Raw genomic sequence first — 15736 nt, 5'->3', positions numbered from 1 at the left:
CTTCTGGCTGTCCAGCTGTCACGTGCTGATTGGATGATCTGTAGCTTCTAGATACCGACTGCGACGGATCTCAGGCTGGAATTGCACCCCTAGACGTGAGCTTATTTACGGGAGTGCCCCTCGTCGGACGAAGCGTGGACCGTCCGGATGAAGTTTGACGGTGGAGATGGGACGACAGATTCATGATTGATATGCTCGTACCTGGGGGAGGTGGTGTCTGTGTGGAAGGAAGATGGAGTCGGAAGAGTGGTTGGAGTAGAGGAAGATATTTAGATTGCATTTAATCGTGAACAAGTCGTGTTCATTTAGATCATTAGGGTTTCTTCATTGCAAAGCTTTGAAAAACATTGATCGATTATATTCTTGAAAGAAGAAGCTGCATTAAGTAATAACCATGTTGGCATATTTTGTCTCATTTTGATCATGAGATTGTATGTGATTTTTTGTCAATATAGAGGGGATATCTAATGGTTTTTTTTTTTTTTTTTTTGCTTTAGAAAATACATGTTGTCTTTTTAGTTTCCAGAAGAAGTAAGATTAGATAAAATATTTTTCTTGAATTTTGACTCAATTTCAAAGTTTTTCTTATATTTTTTAATTATAATTTTTTTTTTCTATACTTTAACTTATTTAAAACTCTCGAAACTTATTTCTATTCTCCTCTGTAACTTAAGTACTTAAACAGCATTTATCTATTCTATCTCAACAATTACAGGTGAATTTGAATCTTTTATGTGTTCATCTTTACTTCACTTAAATAGGATGTGTAAATTTTCCAGATGAATGATGCTGGTAATACTTTTGTGAGACATGGAGACCAAATCATTGATAAGATTGACTCGTGTCATGACAGTGGCAGGATAATTAAGGATACATGTTGATAAGTCCAAAGCAAGTGTGTTTTTGGCAGCCATGAGAACACTGATGAGTTGTAGGTGACAGTCACCTTCTGTGATATGGCCCCATCTGTGGCTTATCTGAATCCTGTGATCAGCATAATAATGGTTGATGAGGGTTTGATGGCTGATGAACTCTCCTCAAAGAAGAATCTGCCGGGCTGGCAGTGAATGAAATGTTGTGGTAGCTAACCATTGCTCATCATCTCTTACCTTGAGACTCCACATCCAGTGTGCTACAGTGGGTGCCCTACAAGTTCTTCAGTGGGCAATGCTAGCTAGCTGGACTCCAGCAGCAGCTTCTGCACCGGATGGGTCCATCAAAATAATTCACCTCTAATAGCTCCAATCATAAGATGTCAAAAGTAGCTAGTACTTGAGCAAGCAAGAATCTCAGCGTTGCTGCAGAGAGGACTTCAACCTGAGCCTGCACATACATACTTTCTTCAATCGCCACCTACATACAAACAAGAGGTTTTCTTTTGTGCACTCCAGGTGTAGTGCACTGGCATCCATCGACTGTGGGGAAGCATTATACTGGTCGCATCTTCTCTTAAGCAAATGAGCAACGCACAGCCGAAGACGACGAGTGCAGGTGGGGGGAGGAGGATGCACCATCGAATCAAGTTCATTATGTTATCAGATGGTGAGGGGATGCTGAAATATGTGAAACAGGTGGGTATTCTTTTCCAAGTGCAGCAGCTGCGATATGCTTCACATGTTATACCCTCTCTTATTTTACTAGGCTGAGAAGAACAGATCTGTGCCAAAGCTATGTGTGACTGTTCTTATTCATTCTGTGCTTGTTAGACATGCTACATCAATTATTAGAAATGATAGAAAGCTTACAGAATATGCTATATGACAGACAGTATATAAAGATCATATTATTCCCTCCTTAAATCAGTGATTACAATATTAATGATGAGATATGTCTCGTCGGACAAACCTCTAACATAGACTTTCATAGAAAAAGAGATATAAAATACAAATGGAGGTGAGAAAAGAATCACAGATTTCTCTACAAAAACCACATTCAAGCAACAGTTCATGCAATCCCCTAATCGACCACTGCAAATGTCCTACTTTTCATTTCAGGTGGCTTGGAGTGCACTGCACCCAACCATCATCAAATGATGCATATGCAATAATGCATATTCCGAAGGGAGAATACAATATGTGGCTTTCTATACTTTGCCCAACTGTTGGTGTTGTATCACACAGAAGAATGATGGCTAAGTATTTGGCTAATACATATAAATGACTTCTATATACCCATATAGGCATTTGGACCCAACCAATAATTCAGAAAGTGACCTATCTGTCGCTGCCTGCACTTGCCATTGTTGCTGTGCAATTATAAGATGTTCTCGAGCTCTATCAACCTTGACATCTCGTTCACATAATACTTGGAGTCGCGTATCAGCCAAGGAACTCGTAGAGGTGACTCCAGACATCCATTGGCTACTATTGGTCATCAATTATTAAGGCAGCAGACATCAGAAGAACAGAGATTAGGACTCCAATCCGTTGATACCAAATAGTGATACCAATCGAGATCCTTTCATTCTTGGAATCTCTATTGTGATGATGACATAATTCTAATATTATTTTTATTTTTCTTTTTAGATTACAACATAAGCGTTGTGACCAAAGGTCAATAAATAAATATATAGTGATCCTTCTCACACTCAAATAGACGTAAGCAAAGAAAATAATAAAAGAGTCCCATTTGGTTTATAGAAAAATACTATATTTGTTTTCCTTGTTTAGTAGTAGTTAGAAGAGATGATATGATTCCTATTAATGATATGAGAAGAGATAAAGAAAGATTTAAATAGATTTTAATATGAATTATAAATACCCTTAATTTAGTTAAGCATATGATTTTTTTATGGATCTTAATGGTAACAAAACATACATATATCATACACCAAATAATTGAAACTTATGTCTTTGCTATTATTGCTATGGAGTAGTAAATGATGATGTTTTTTTTTTATTTTCATTGAAAAAGGTATGGATATGCATAGTATAGCTGCAGCACAAACCTAATTTCTGCATGACACAGTAGAAATGAAGAGCTGATGGTCTAAACCAAATGCAACATTTGCTCATCATATCATATGTTTACTTGCATGTCCTTCAAAGTGGTGTCGAATGAGATGCAGAGAAGACACCCATTGACATGTCAACATGTGCATATGGAACTTTCTAATGCAGAAAATTTCCAGTATATTAAAAGTTGAGTGCATGATAAAGATGAATGTGATCAAAAGCTTTACCTGGCAACACATTTTTCTGAGCAGGATCAAACCATCAGCATGCTCTCTTTTGGAATCTGGAAAGAGTCTTTGTGCTCGAATTGTTGCCAAGTACTTCAGATTGGTTATTGGAACGATGAACAGTACAGAGATGAAGCCCAAAGGAAGAATATAACCTAAAAGCTTATTGGAAGAACTGTTTTTTATCTGCTAATTCTTAGTTACCTTTCACACACAAACTTTTTCCTAACATGCTAATAAACAGTATTCATGATGTATATGTATATAGTAGTGAGACATTAATGCTTAATGGGTTTGATGATGTAATTGATTTATTAATTTTATTGAGTCTTAATCGCTAGTCTAAAATATTTAAGCATAAGTTAATAATAATATATTCATCAAATCTTATAGATCAATCTACATCTTAATTTATTTTCAATGTGAAACTAAATCAAATAGTTACTCATGGTGGGTAAGGAAATAATAGAAATCAGGTATTTGTTTTGGTTAAGACTTAAAAAAAGTTGGTATATGTTTCTAGATACTCTCTAAAATCATAAGCATTGTAAATGTATGTATATATATATTATATATATATATATGTGTGTGTGTGTGTGTGTGTGTGTGTGTGTGTGTGATTAGGAGAGGATTATGCTGCAAAGAAATCAGGAAGTGGCACTAAACAGCTAAACATTTGTCCTTGGAAGTCATGAAAAATATTTCCCACCTAATCATCAGTACAATTTCTTTTCATTCTGATGACAGGTTTGGTGTGCAGCTACTGGTTTTGCTGCTGCAGCAATAGATGTGAGACCTTGGAACACCATTTCACTGAAGTGGGAGTGTGAGCTTTACCATATCAGCTCAGGAGAGTGAAGGGAGAAGAAGCAATCCATTGAAGCATAGTTAAGGAAGTGGGAAGAGAGCATCAGCTGGTTGGTACTGGATGTCTGAGCAGCTACTTGTTTTGCTGCTGCAGCAATAGAAGTGAGACCTTGGAACACCATTTCAGTGAAGTGGGAGTGTGAGCTTTACCATATCAGCTCAGGAGAGTGAAGGGAGAAGAAGCACTCCATTGAAGCATAGTTAAGGAAGTGTGAAGAGAGCAGCAGCTGGTTGGTACTGGATGTCTGAGCTTGCTTTTGGCCATTTACTATGGGAAACAGTCTGTTTGTACACAGATCTGTACGCCAAAAACACTATTTACCACTGCTACTGATACGGCTACACTGTGCTTTCACGAGCAGGAGTGACAATAATGGATGACAAGTTCAGTCCCAAACCTGTTTGATGAGATAAGTCTCAGTTGATCAAACTCTACATGTAAAATGGCCCATGAGAGAGAGAGAGAGAGAGAGAGAAATGATGTACCTCTCCCTCAAGAAATGTTCTAATATATGTCTGATTCTTCATAGATGTAATGATCATGCAATTCAAAGTTGGTATGGAAGAGGAGAAGTTCAATTACTTCCGGGCCTCAAGTCCCTCAGCTTGTTCTTTGTTTCCTTCTCTGTTTTGTCCAAGGCAAAGCCGAGTTGGATGCATGCGGCCGAGTCACATCTCAGTGATTCTTTGAGCCCTCACGTTGGTCTCGGGATCTCAGCATTCTTAATTACAACAATGAGAAAGATGTCTCAGAGTTAAGCAATTGCAGAGAGAGAGAGAGAGAGAGAGAGAGAGAGAGAGAGAGAGAGAGGTGGCAGGATTTCCAGGTGGTGATACCCACTGCACACCACCAATCTCGGTTCTCTTTCACCATATTCTCTTCCCCATCTATATATCCGAACCCTACTTACTGATCCCTTCATCACACCATCATTGAGCAAACCATAGATAAACTCAACCCCTGCCTTCTTCTCCTCTTCCTTCTCTCTGAGAGACGAGCATAGCTGAGTTCATTCTTCAGGTGGGACAGGAGAGAGGAGATAACTAGATCTGGTGCAGTGGAACAGGGAGGGGGGGAGGGGGATGGAGATCTACACGGATGAGAAGTGGAAGCTCTCAAAGAAAGAAAGCAGGAATAGCTGCAGCGGGAGCAGAAGAGAGGTGGCGGCCACTGAGGGCGGAGGGCACTTCCTCAAAGGGTCATCCAGCACGAAGGAAGGGCGGAGGAAGCCGCCGAGGTCCTTCTCGAGCCGTTGCGCCGGCCTCGTGAAGGAGCAGCGAGCCAGGTTCTACATCATGCGCCGTTGCGTCACCATGCTCATTTGCTGGCGAGACTACCCTTGACACGGTAGAAGAAGAAGAAGAAGGATATATCTACCCTTCGACACCTGTGATCTTTCTCTCAACACCGACATATAGAGTATTAGATTCATTCTTTTTGTTGTGTGTATACCGTATGCCTTTTTTTTCTCTGTCTCTGTGTTCTTGTAGAGGTTTTGAACCTCCATTAGGGTTGCAGATGATAGATCTACGAGCTGTAGGCCCAAGTAAGCCAAGGAAAGTTGTGTGTGCGTGTGTGAGAGAGAGAGAGAGAGAGGAACTGTGTTCTACCGAGGCCACTGTATTAGCGTCCATCTGGGAGGCCATAGCATGCTTGGGTGCTCTGCATCGTATGCAGCATCATCTTCTTCGTGCATCATCGATGGATCGACATGCAAAAATTTCATGGTGACAGAGAGACCGGAACAACGGGCGAGTTTTGGGTGGTGGCATCGACTGACATGATGAGTTATCGATGTCTGTGCATGGTATTTGTTTACTTCATGCATTTAATGGGCTACGTCACTTCAACGTACACCGGTGGAACTGTTCGCATTATCCAAGTACAGTGTGGGAATTCCGCTACGCGGTGAGGAGGGATAAGAAGGAATCATGCAACGTGATGCCCCTTCCATTCTTTCTTTCCGAATCTCTTCTCCTCCCAATGGCTTTGATCTGACTTGGAAGAAGACGATGTAGGAAGTGGATCTTTTTCGTCTCGACTTTGGATTCTCCAAAGATCTTCGAGGCAAATAAGTGCCCTTTCCCTGTCTTTTATTAGTATACTATATCATCACTGATCTAATATCTAACATCTCTTCATCGCTAAGGAGGAGAGGAGATTAAGGAGATGAGCATCAAAGGATGTTATTTTTGCATGCCGCGATGCTCGTTCTCCATGTGATGACTGTGTACGGATCACACTCGGATACATAAATTGCTTGGCTCCATGGCATCTTCTCCTCCGCTCCCCATATGGTTGTCGAGTGAGTTGACCGTTGACCAGTTTCATCGGGTCCCGGCATCACGTTGCCGCCGTCGATCCGTCCATCTAGGCGAGGAGACTGAGCACGTGATGCCATGCATGTTAGACTCGTGTTTGGGTTGGACCCCACCGTCACCCGATCCGTCATTCGAGTCATCTCTTGGCGGGCAATCCGGACGCCGTTTGCTGCTCGGTTCGAACGATATCTTTCGTGGAACAGACTGCACTGAGTCACCATCGCGATTGGGGCACAGCGGTCCGAGTCGGATCGGGACCCGCCCGCCGATCCCGATCTGACCGGCGTCACGGGGTCGCCCTCGTGGCTGTCGGATGCCGCGACGATGGGGCGGCCCCATCGGTCCACGTGGGACAGCCTAGCTGGCATGGTAGGACGGTGGGACGCATCTCATGTTGTGGAATGACGAGGCAGGAACTGAAGTGGATCACGTAACAGTAGTGGCCGTGGTGGTGATTCCACGGCCTACCATTTGCTGTGCAGGGAAAAAGATGACGGAGACTTTCCTCTCTCTCTCTTTATTAAAGTTGGCACTAACACGCTTTTTATTTATTATTATTATTATTATTATTATTTTTTCTGGTAGGAACGTTAGGTAAATTCGAAAAGCATCATTTTTTGGTTTATTAGATTAAAGTACCGTTTATATTATAAAATATTAGATTGACTGTATCATTCACTCCCATTATGTTGTGATTGGCTTTGCCTTATCATATAGTGTGCATGCAATATGTCCCTCTCGCTCACCTTCGTCTCGTCGCTCTTGCCTCGTTCTCTTTACTCCGTTGTGTCGTGATTATCTTTGTCTCGTCATACAATATGTGCAATATGTTTCTTGGTATCGTCCACCTCTATCCCACTGTTCTTGCCGTCATTCATTGCTACTAATGTGCTATTAAGATCTTATCATCTCAAGGATTTTGGTCCCCTCATGCTAAAGGAATGTGCCCTCGCTCACTTATGCCCCACTTCTATCCCTCGTCCTTAGGTCCAAGTGATGCCTAGTGTGACGAACCATTCGATGAGAGAGGGAGGGAAAGTCTCATTGTGACCATCTTCTTCATTTCAATGAAAGACCATAAGATGATAATAATACCTCAAAAGCAACAAACGAGAGAGATTGAAAAAAGATGAACGTCAAAAAGAGGTGCACTTCACAACAAGACGGAAGCGACAAGCGATAACAGACCAGCAAATGGGACGATAACTAAAAATAATATCATCTTCTAAAAAATAAAGAACTCAATAAATAAAAAAAGGACACTCTTTTAAGGAAAAGAAAAAAAAAACCTAAGGTTTTTTTTTTAAGGAGAATTTGCATAGGATCATTACATTAATTTTTGTTAAAATTAATGCAGTAGTATATTTCCTTTTTATTTCAGATGATTTATCACTGCAATTAACGATCAATATACTCGAAATATGAAACAAAACATATGATCTCAATCCAAGAAATATGGCAGGTTTCATCCTGCTTATCAAATTCAAAAGGAATCTGATGCCAACAAAATGAAGATTGCCTGAACAAGAAGCTTGATTTGCTGCACCTCCAAGACTTTTGCTCAATCTTAAAATTCACACAAAAATTCGATAATAGGGTTAATACAAGCTACTTTATAGTTTAACAAGTAGTGAACTAATACTGTACATATAGTTAATCGTATCCACATCAAAACCTTTCGGACATTAAGCAACATGCACCATTGATCCAGCAGCAACCATGCATGCCTTTTGTTCAGATCTCCCAGTAATAAATAGAACCAGTTAAACCATGTCCATTTCGCCATCACTGTGTGCATGCCATCCAGAATTCACCCTATGTTTGCAGACAGGACATGTACCTTGCTGACGCAACCAGGGGTCGATACAGTTTGCATGAAACTGCAAGAAGTTCAATAATTAAGAAGATTCAAAAAAGGTACTAATCCACATAGCTATATCAACCAATTTCATCAACAATGGAACTTTGATGAAACAACGTCAGAGAGTAAATCTAGGAGGCTAACAGTTGCCTAAGTCATATGATAGCCTCCATACCGGACAATTTCTATTTTTTCAAATTTTCAGCCATTTTAAAGTTTTTTCAGACTCGGTGTATCAAGTGTTGGTACACCAATAAAAAAGGTGCCTTGTCCGACTCCTGATCGGTACAGTGACAAATACATAAAATTGTGAACAGGTAAAGCAAACAAGAGCACATAGATTTGATGATTTATGTTGCTAGGTTCAAGATATTGCATTGATGTATAAACCATTGAAAACTCATGAGAGGGGACAAATGATTGCTTGATTAAGCTCATCAGAGTTTGACATGGAACATTGAGGATCAGAATCCAATATATATTCTAAAATATACACCGGTGACTATGTCAACTCTCAATTAAGTGTAGAAAAGCATGGAGGATTAAGAAATTGTTGCAGACATAAGTTTCCCTTCTATAGAGCAATCAACAAAAAGTTCACCCATTTTAAACAAAAACTTAGATGGACCAAGGGTAAGTACAACTTCCTACTTGATATATCACTTAGACATATTAAATATAGCATGTTACAAGAAGTTGATACCTGATGTAAGCATGGTAAGCTTCTTACTAATTCTCCTACATTGACTTGCTCCAAGCAAACACTGCATGTCAGTTCATCTTCTGGAGTCTTCAAGTTTCCATCTAGTTTAGTACCTTCCTGCCTTTTCTGCTAGACAATTGTTAAATTTTTCTATCTCAGTAAGTAGGTGGAAGAAAGTTTAAAATCAGACCAAATGAAAATAGAGGAACAAGCGTAATTTAGATAAGCAACACAATTTCTCTGATCAAAGAAAGTTGAAACATCACCAAAAGGCAAAAGAAGTTTCAATGTTAATCTTTAAACACCAAACCAACTATCAATTAAAAGAATCAGCAGGAAAGAAGTACCACCAAGGAGAAATATTATGCTGTAAAATTGAAACTAATAGCCTTCACACCTTTTCAACTTTGTCAAATAATCATAAATTCTTTGATTATAGACAACATAATCTGTCAACAGAACATATATGAACCTTTTGGGAAATACAGTGATTGATAAAAGGCATTCGGATCCTAATATGGAGGACAGAAGTGTATTATACCTCAGATTAGTGATCTGCATTCACTGTATTATTTACTAATCAACTAGTTGATATTTTTCACATTTTGGAACTCAGGTGACATACATATATACCTAAAACTTGGGATTTGACTTTAGTTTGTTGGTCAAAGTAATGATACTTGGACATTCTCAAACACCATCTGTTGACATCAAAGAATACACAACCAACAAAGACAAGAATGAAACATCTTAATAGCCAAAGAGGATATATATCTGGAGATGGAGGAAAACTTAATGACAAATTATTCAAGCCGTTGCCATGGAAAAATGACATGCTGTAAATATCCTTCTGTAAATGCTCCAGAGGTTTGTTTCAATTTGTCAGATGGATGTTTTTTGTGAGAGTGGAAATAGTCAACAGTTGAAGAAAGAGATTCAATTCAGAGCCAAGTGGATGAAGTTCTAAAACTCAAGACACAAACAAATAAGAATGAAGCAAAGTACTTCCTGATAAAATGAGCTGATTGCCAGAAGGAGTCCCTGAATGCTTTAACATTTCAAAATGTAAGCAAATGGCACTTCAGGTTTCAGTTTTTCAGCAGCAGCATAATCCTCTTCCGTCACAGTATATACTTGTTTTAATCTATGCCTGCTTATGCTTTCAGAATTTGTTTAATGAGTTGCATTAATTATTCACCAAAGTGATGCATAAAGGAAATGTTTAATGAGTTGCATTAATTATTCACCAAAAATTTCTACTGCATGGCAAAAGAAAAAGATGTAATTCAATACCGGTGAGCAACAAGATAGTTCCGAAGAACCTCGAACATGGAAAAGCCACACATGATGCCGATTTAAAATGTCCTATTTTATCAAGAAAAACATAATAAATTACAGAGTAGATTGAACTCTCAAATTTCACCATGAATCCAGATATTTCTTATAATCATTGAATAATTTTGATGTCTGAGTCCCTTGCTATTTATCATTAGTCACATGTCCAATAACTAGAGATACTTTTTAAGCCACATCATCTCTCTTCCATCTCTGCTAAATTTCATGCAATAAGTAGTTCAGTTGGCTAATAGAAATTTTGTACAATTCAAGCTTTCAGTACAATGCTCCAACCTAAAGAAACCTTTATGGGTGATAGAAATTTTGGGTTGGCCAGAACTCCAGAACCAGCACATGGCTCCAGTGGATACTAACAACATATCAACTCCAATCAAATAAAATCCACAAAGTTATATTTTGTATAATTCAAGCTTTCATTACAAGACAAAGAGAAACACAACTTACATAACAAAAGCATGTGATTATCTAAACCAAAGAAGAAAATAACCACCTAAATGAAGATTTTCCCTTTCCAATCCAAAAATAGTTCAACAGTGTGCTAATTATCCATAGAAACACTCAAGAAAAGGACAAGTCCAAATTTTCTATGATGGATAGTATACCGAGAAAAACAGTGTAATAAATAACACAATTATTTTCTGGCAGGATAACTAACAGAAAACAAAACAACTTAGTGACATATCCAATAGTAAGTTTCAAGGAATATATTAAATTAAATACTAAACTTTGTAGATACTCCATGTTTAATTCGTAATTCATATTATCTAACTGAAGGGCCAGGTTGAAAAATTAAGAACAAGCAAAAACAATAAACCCCTGAATATTCCATAATGCAAGAGATAATAGCACAGCATTTTCAAGGATAAAGAAAAAAACAAAGGGATTGTAAAGGACTACCTCAGTTGCAGATATTGAAGAAGACGATGCATGTTGCAGAACTGATCCACCACTGCCCAAGCACAATCAAATCTCTTCAATTAAAAAGAGGATAATTTGTTGTAACCGAAAGATATTAAAAAATGAAAACTTTGAAAAAACAAAGCCTATGTACAGGTAAAGAATTGGATCTTGCCTTTGCCGATTGGAGGATTGAAGCTTGTATTTGTGTACAGGTAGCGAATTGATCTCTTCCTCGGTCATCGAAGGAGCATCAGGAGGATTATCAGAATCCAGTGCTCTTAAAGCATCATAATCTGAAAAATAGTAAACGAAAGAAGCTGAGTAGCAAGATTTACCATAGGCAAAAGAGAAAGTGGAATAACGAAAATGAAGAACAAGGAAAATGGGAGAGCTAAGATCAAGCAAAGTCATAAAGCTTCATCATTGTCAATGCAGGCAATGATGCCGGGGAAAATAAAATATTTTAGAAGTTTGTACCTAAATCATCGAATTCCCGGTCAAGAAGAGCAAGTTGGAGCCTGAGGCTTTGTAAGCGTCCTCTTGTGGCAAAGGCTATGGATGGTGGAACATGCAACCGCAGCTCCGTGCCACCAAGGAAGCCACTTGCAGCTGCAGCATGAGCTTGGGCTTGGGCCTGAAGTTGTTGGCAAGTTGCATACATCCTAAGGCTGGTGGCCATCAGAAACACTCCCAAAACAAGCCAAAGCTACAAACACAACATACCCACAGAGGGAAGCCCTCAGATTCTGAAAAGATACTAACTAAGAAATGAAGATACGCATATAAAGAATCCCGCCATTAGGAATTACCAGAAAGTTGGGTGACATCTGATGTGAATTCAATATCATGAACAGCACAAGGACTGCAATATCAATCATGCACATGAAATTAGGAGCCACGTATCTGAAACCAGATAGAAGAACAGGAAAGCCCCATCATCAAACAATTCGAGACATACCGGTTACGAGAAAAGCCATCGAATTGTTATTAACAGGACGAACTCCCGCATGCATTCGCTATGACCAAAACACAACAAATAGTCAATAAGCAAAAAAGCCATAATTAAAAGAAGAATGCACTTCAAACAGATAATTCAAGAACAATACCACCGGTCGCCTATCCGGTATAAATCCAGGCAAGCCGCTTTCGATGTCCGCCCGACTCCCCCGGAAAAAATAACTCATGATTGCAGTGGCTAATGATCACCTCAAAGCGACCTCTTGCCCTTCAAATAATCAAGAAAACGCAACTGCATCAGCGAGAATCGATATGCGAGGTCGAACCGTCCGTAATAGAGGAGAACACATTCACGACAGGGACGAAACACACTTGGTCTTTCCAAGATTGGAATTTTCTGACGAAATTTGAGTTCTACAAGATCCTAGATCCGGATTCCCAAAGATTTATCGATCCAAGGAATGGTTAAAGGGACACCATCGAGGTAGACAGATCTAGGATTCCAAGATCCCTAAAGCTTTGCAGCAGAAACCCTAGAAGCATCGAGAAGATGCGAGAACACCAATCTGAAATCAACAAACGCGAGGAAAGACTTACCCTAGATAGCGATTGGAGACCTTTAATCTTTGAGGTGAAGAGACAGAAACAAAAGTAATACCGGGGGAGCGATTTGGCTTGGAAGAGGAGGAGCGTCACGAGGAGAGCGAGAGGCGACGGCGAACCACGGCCCTGCACGTTGGGCTGCTCCGCGGAGCCACCTAAGCTATTTGGTGACAGGTGACGCTGGGGATATAATAGGACTCTAAACGGATCGGAACCTGAAAACGCATGTCGAATCCAACTCCGAAGCGGATCGGATCTTAACTTCAGCCCTGCTGCGACAGACGGGCATTACCAGTGGGTCCCGCCGTGGGAACCATAATATCGGATCCAAACTAACCGAATAGTCAGCTTTAACGTCCAACAACAATCTTATTCGATCCTCGTTTGACGTTAAGAAAACCACCCGATAACCTTATTTCCTTAATTATATTATATCACAATTTATCATGGACAAAATGTCACATGTCAAGATGGCCGAGTTGGTCTAAGGCGCCAGTTTCAGGTACTGGTCCGAAAGGGCATGGGTTCGAATCCCATTCTTGACAGCTGTCAAATTTTTTTCCCGGATTTTATAGAAATTCTATAATTTGTAATTAAGTTGCGCAAATTCAATAAAAAAATAAAACCATAGTTTAATTCTAAAAAAAAAGTCCCTAGTTTTCATTATTTTTTTGTAACTTTCAAAAATTCTCTTAGCCTTTTTTTTATTTATATATCATAATCGATGATTTTATCCCATTCTTGACCGCTGTCAAATTTTTTTTCCGGATTTTATTGAAATTCTATAGTTTGTAATTAAGTTGCGCAAATTCAATAAAAAAATAAAACCATAGTTTAATTCTAAAAAAAAAGTCCCTAGTTTTCATAAATTTTTTGTAACTTTCAAAAATTCTCTTAGCTTTTTTTTTATTTATATATCATAACTGATGATTTTATCCCTAGTCGTTATGCTTTGCCCTCGCTGCTAGCGATAACAGTCTCATCGTTAGCCACAAGCAAGGTAGACGCATGACTAAGGACTTATGTCAGCTCGTAATCGCTCACCCTATCAGTAGATCCGATGAAGACAAGGATAAAATAATTTTTATATAAAAAGGATATTGTACAAATTTTTTTGAAAGTTAGCATACTCTACAAAAACTTCTCAAAACTAGGAGCTTTCCGAGAATCCGCTCAATTAAGTTGAAGTAAATTTATTTTTATTATTTAAAAATCTAAATTTTTTAATATATATATATATTACAATTAGATAAATGTTCAATTTATTTTTCTTTTCTTTTCAGACACTTAACTTAAAATATTTTTGGAATTGTAATGAATAAAATTTCCTTTTGCAATTGGGACTTGATAGATCCAGTTTTATGGGATTGTCTAAAAATGCTCAAATATTCAATTAAGTTGTTTTGCATTTGGAAATATTTATTGTGTGGAGTTGTGTAGTTATATGAACCGCGAATGAGTAATCTTAACATGAATGAACATACTTCCTATTAATCATTTGATTAATTAATTAATACATATCCTTTCATTTCAGAAGTCAGACACTTCAAATTTAGAAAGCATTCACTTAAATAAACAGATACATATCCTTTCACATCACATACAATGGGGATTAGAATCTAGAAGAAATTTCATTGCCAAGCACTACAGATCTTTAGAATTTCCAAGGAAATTATGGATAAAAATGAAGCTGTATATGGATACAGATAATGATGGCACAACAACTACAAAATCATTAATCACAATGTGACTAGAAGATGCCTGCAGGAAGAGAGAAAGATCAACAAAACTAGAGGACAAGGAACAGTGTAAAGAATTTTGCTGGAATGATAAGAAGAGGCAAATCCCATGGTGCCATGGCATCTCATGCAAAGGATGATCTACAGATACCTGGTGGAGAAGATAAATATGTTGTCAGTTCTCTCAGATGCTGAGTGGCTTGTTGGAGAAATATTCAGCAGCTTTGGGCACTCACCATTCATCATAATTTCTTGATTTCCGGTTGTAACTTCCCACAAATACAAACTAAATCACCTGCAAAGACCGAGAATTATTCAGTTCTTGGATTAACCTAATAGAGAAGTAATGTTAGATGTCCAAAAAAGTTGATAATAACATTAAAAGAGGAAAGGAGTTTAGCAGTTAAGTGTCCTATCTTCTGATAAAGAAGTCAGCTCAGATATTGCAGCACTGAATACCAAATATTAGTATCAGTGCATCGACGGAGCATGTGTGATGTCATGTAAATAATTCAATTACAGAAGTCAAGATGTCGAACGATGTGTTTTCTTGGTCAGGCAGTTCTTGCAAATCAATAGAAAAATTGAGACAATCATCTTCATAAATTTGTAGTAGCATGAAGCATGTACATACAATGGTTCTTGCTTGCAAGATGTGAAGTATGTTTAGACCAAAACTTCCAGTCAAGTATCTTTTTGTTCTTTATGGAATCAAATAAGTGATCAGAAGATGCTAAAAGTTCAACAATGGAGAAAGCCCTTAGTACTTGTCACGAAGAAGGTCAAAACCTCAGCTAAAAATAGCCATTACTGGTTTTGCAAAATAGGTTTCTCTCCACAAAACTCTGTTTTCTTTTACATGTGTACAATGTTTGTTCTTCCTTGTCCTCCGTTTATAATTATGGCTCTAGCAGAAAATGAATCCATGAGATTGCTTCACATTTAAGTTTATACTCTCAGGAATCAAAATGAGTACTTATTTCCACTTAACACACAAGATTCAACTTCGAGCTTCACTCGGAATTGACCGGCATAAGTTTCATAGATTTCTTGAATTCCAACAATAACCAGCTACTATGTTGTAGAGCATACTTCCAAATGCAGCAATTTAGGGTTCAAACATGCAGTAAGAAGTAATTCATCAATGCCAAAGCGAATGCCACACCACATTTATGAACATCGAAGGTATTTTCTACAAAGAAAGAACTAAAATAAGGTTCAAGTTATCGAAAATCACTGAAGCATCC

At 38.4% G+C, this 15736-nt stretch overlaps 1 protein-coding gene, 1 long non-coding RNA gene and 1 other non-coding gene across 7 annotated transcripts; 2 read left to right on the top strand and 1 right to left on the bottom strand.

Annotated features, from left to right (window-relative positions):
- Nucleotides 1-1240: 1240 nt before the first annotated feature.
- On the top strand, nucleotides 1241-4403 carry LOC135621990 (uncharacterized). Its single transcript, XR_010490990.1, has 2 exons — nucleotides 1241-1571; nucleotides 3929-4403. It is a non-coding gene; the product is annotated as an uncharacterized LOC135621990 (long non-coding RNA).
- A 3487-nt stretch (nucleotides 4404-7890) lies between these two features.
- Nucleotides 7891-12925, bottom strand: LOC135622456 (E3 ubiquitin-protein ligase SDIR1-like). Of its 5 annotated transcripts, XM_065124326.1 has the most exons (10): nucleotides 12806-12909; nucleotides 12520-12713; nucleotides 12297-12415; nucleotides 12149-12206; nucleotides 12000-12052; nucleotides 11668-11896; nucleotides 11363-11483; nucleotides 11188-11239; nucleotides 8935-9063; nucleotides 7891-8250 (listed from the first exon to the last, which is right to left on the bottom strand). In XM_065124326.1, the coding sequence occupies exons 3-10, from the start codon at nucleotides 12372-12374 to the stop codon at nucleotides 8134-8136; spliced, it is 837 nt and encodes a 278-aa protein (XP_064980398.1). In that variant the 5' UTR covers nucleotides 12375-12415; nucleotides 12520-12713; nucleotides 12806-12909; the 3' UTR covers nucleotides 7891-8133. The 5 variants fall into 5 exon arrangements, with proteins under 5 accessions (XP_064980398.1, XP_064980396.1, XP_064980399.1 ...); XM_065124324.1 differs by lacking the exon at nucleotides 12520-12713 and having other exon boundaries at nucleotides 12806-12925; XM_065124327.1 differs by lacking the exon at nucleotides 12520-12713 and having other exon boundaries at nucleotides 8935-9060; nucleotides 12806-12925.
- Nucleotides 12926-13214: 289 nt separating this feature from the next.
- On the top strand, nucleotides 13215-13295 carry TRNAL-CAG (transfer RNA leucine (anticodon CAG)). Its single transcript has one exon. It is a non-coding gene; the product is annotated as a tRNA-Leu (tRNA).
- The last annotated feature ends 2441 nt before the right edge of the window (nucleotides 13296-15736 follow it).

Source organism: Musa acuminata, chromosome BXJ2-9 (assembly GCF_036884655.1).
Source record: "Musa acuminata AAA Group cultivar baxijiao chromosome BXJ2-9, Cavendish_Baxijiao_AAA, whole genome shotgun sequence".
Lineage (NCBI taxonomy): Eukaryota > Viridiplantae > Streptophyta > Magnoliopsida > Zingiberales > Musaceae > Musa > Musa acuminata.
This window is presented reverse-complemented; position numbering and strand designations above follow the sequence as displayed.

What these genes read in the sequence shown, in the direction of transcription:
- LOC135622456 (XM_065124324.1), bottom strand. Translation starts at nt 12,374, where the DNA reads ATGAGTTATTTTTTCCGGGGGAGTCGGGCGGACATCGAAAGCGGCTTG. An exon ending in AGATGTCACCCAACTTTCTG is followed by an intron (nt 11,897 to 11,999) that starts GTAATTCCTAAT and finishes TTGTGTTTGTAG; the next exon opens with CTTTGGCTTGTTTTGGGAGT. An exon ending in CTTCAATATCTGCAACTGAG is followed by an intron (nt 9,064 to 11,187) that starts GTAGTCCTTTAC and finishes ACAATTGTCTAG; the next exon opens with CAGAAAAGGCAGGAAGGTAC.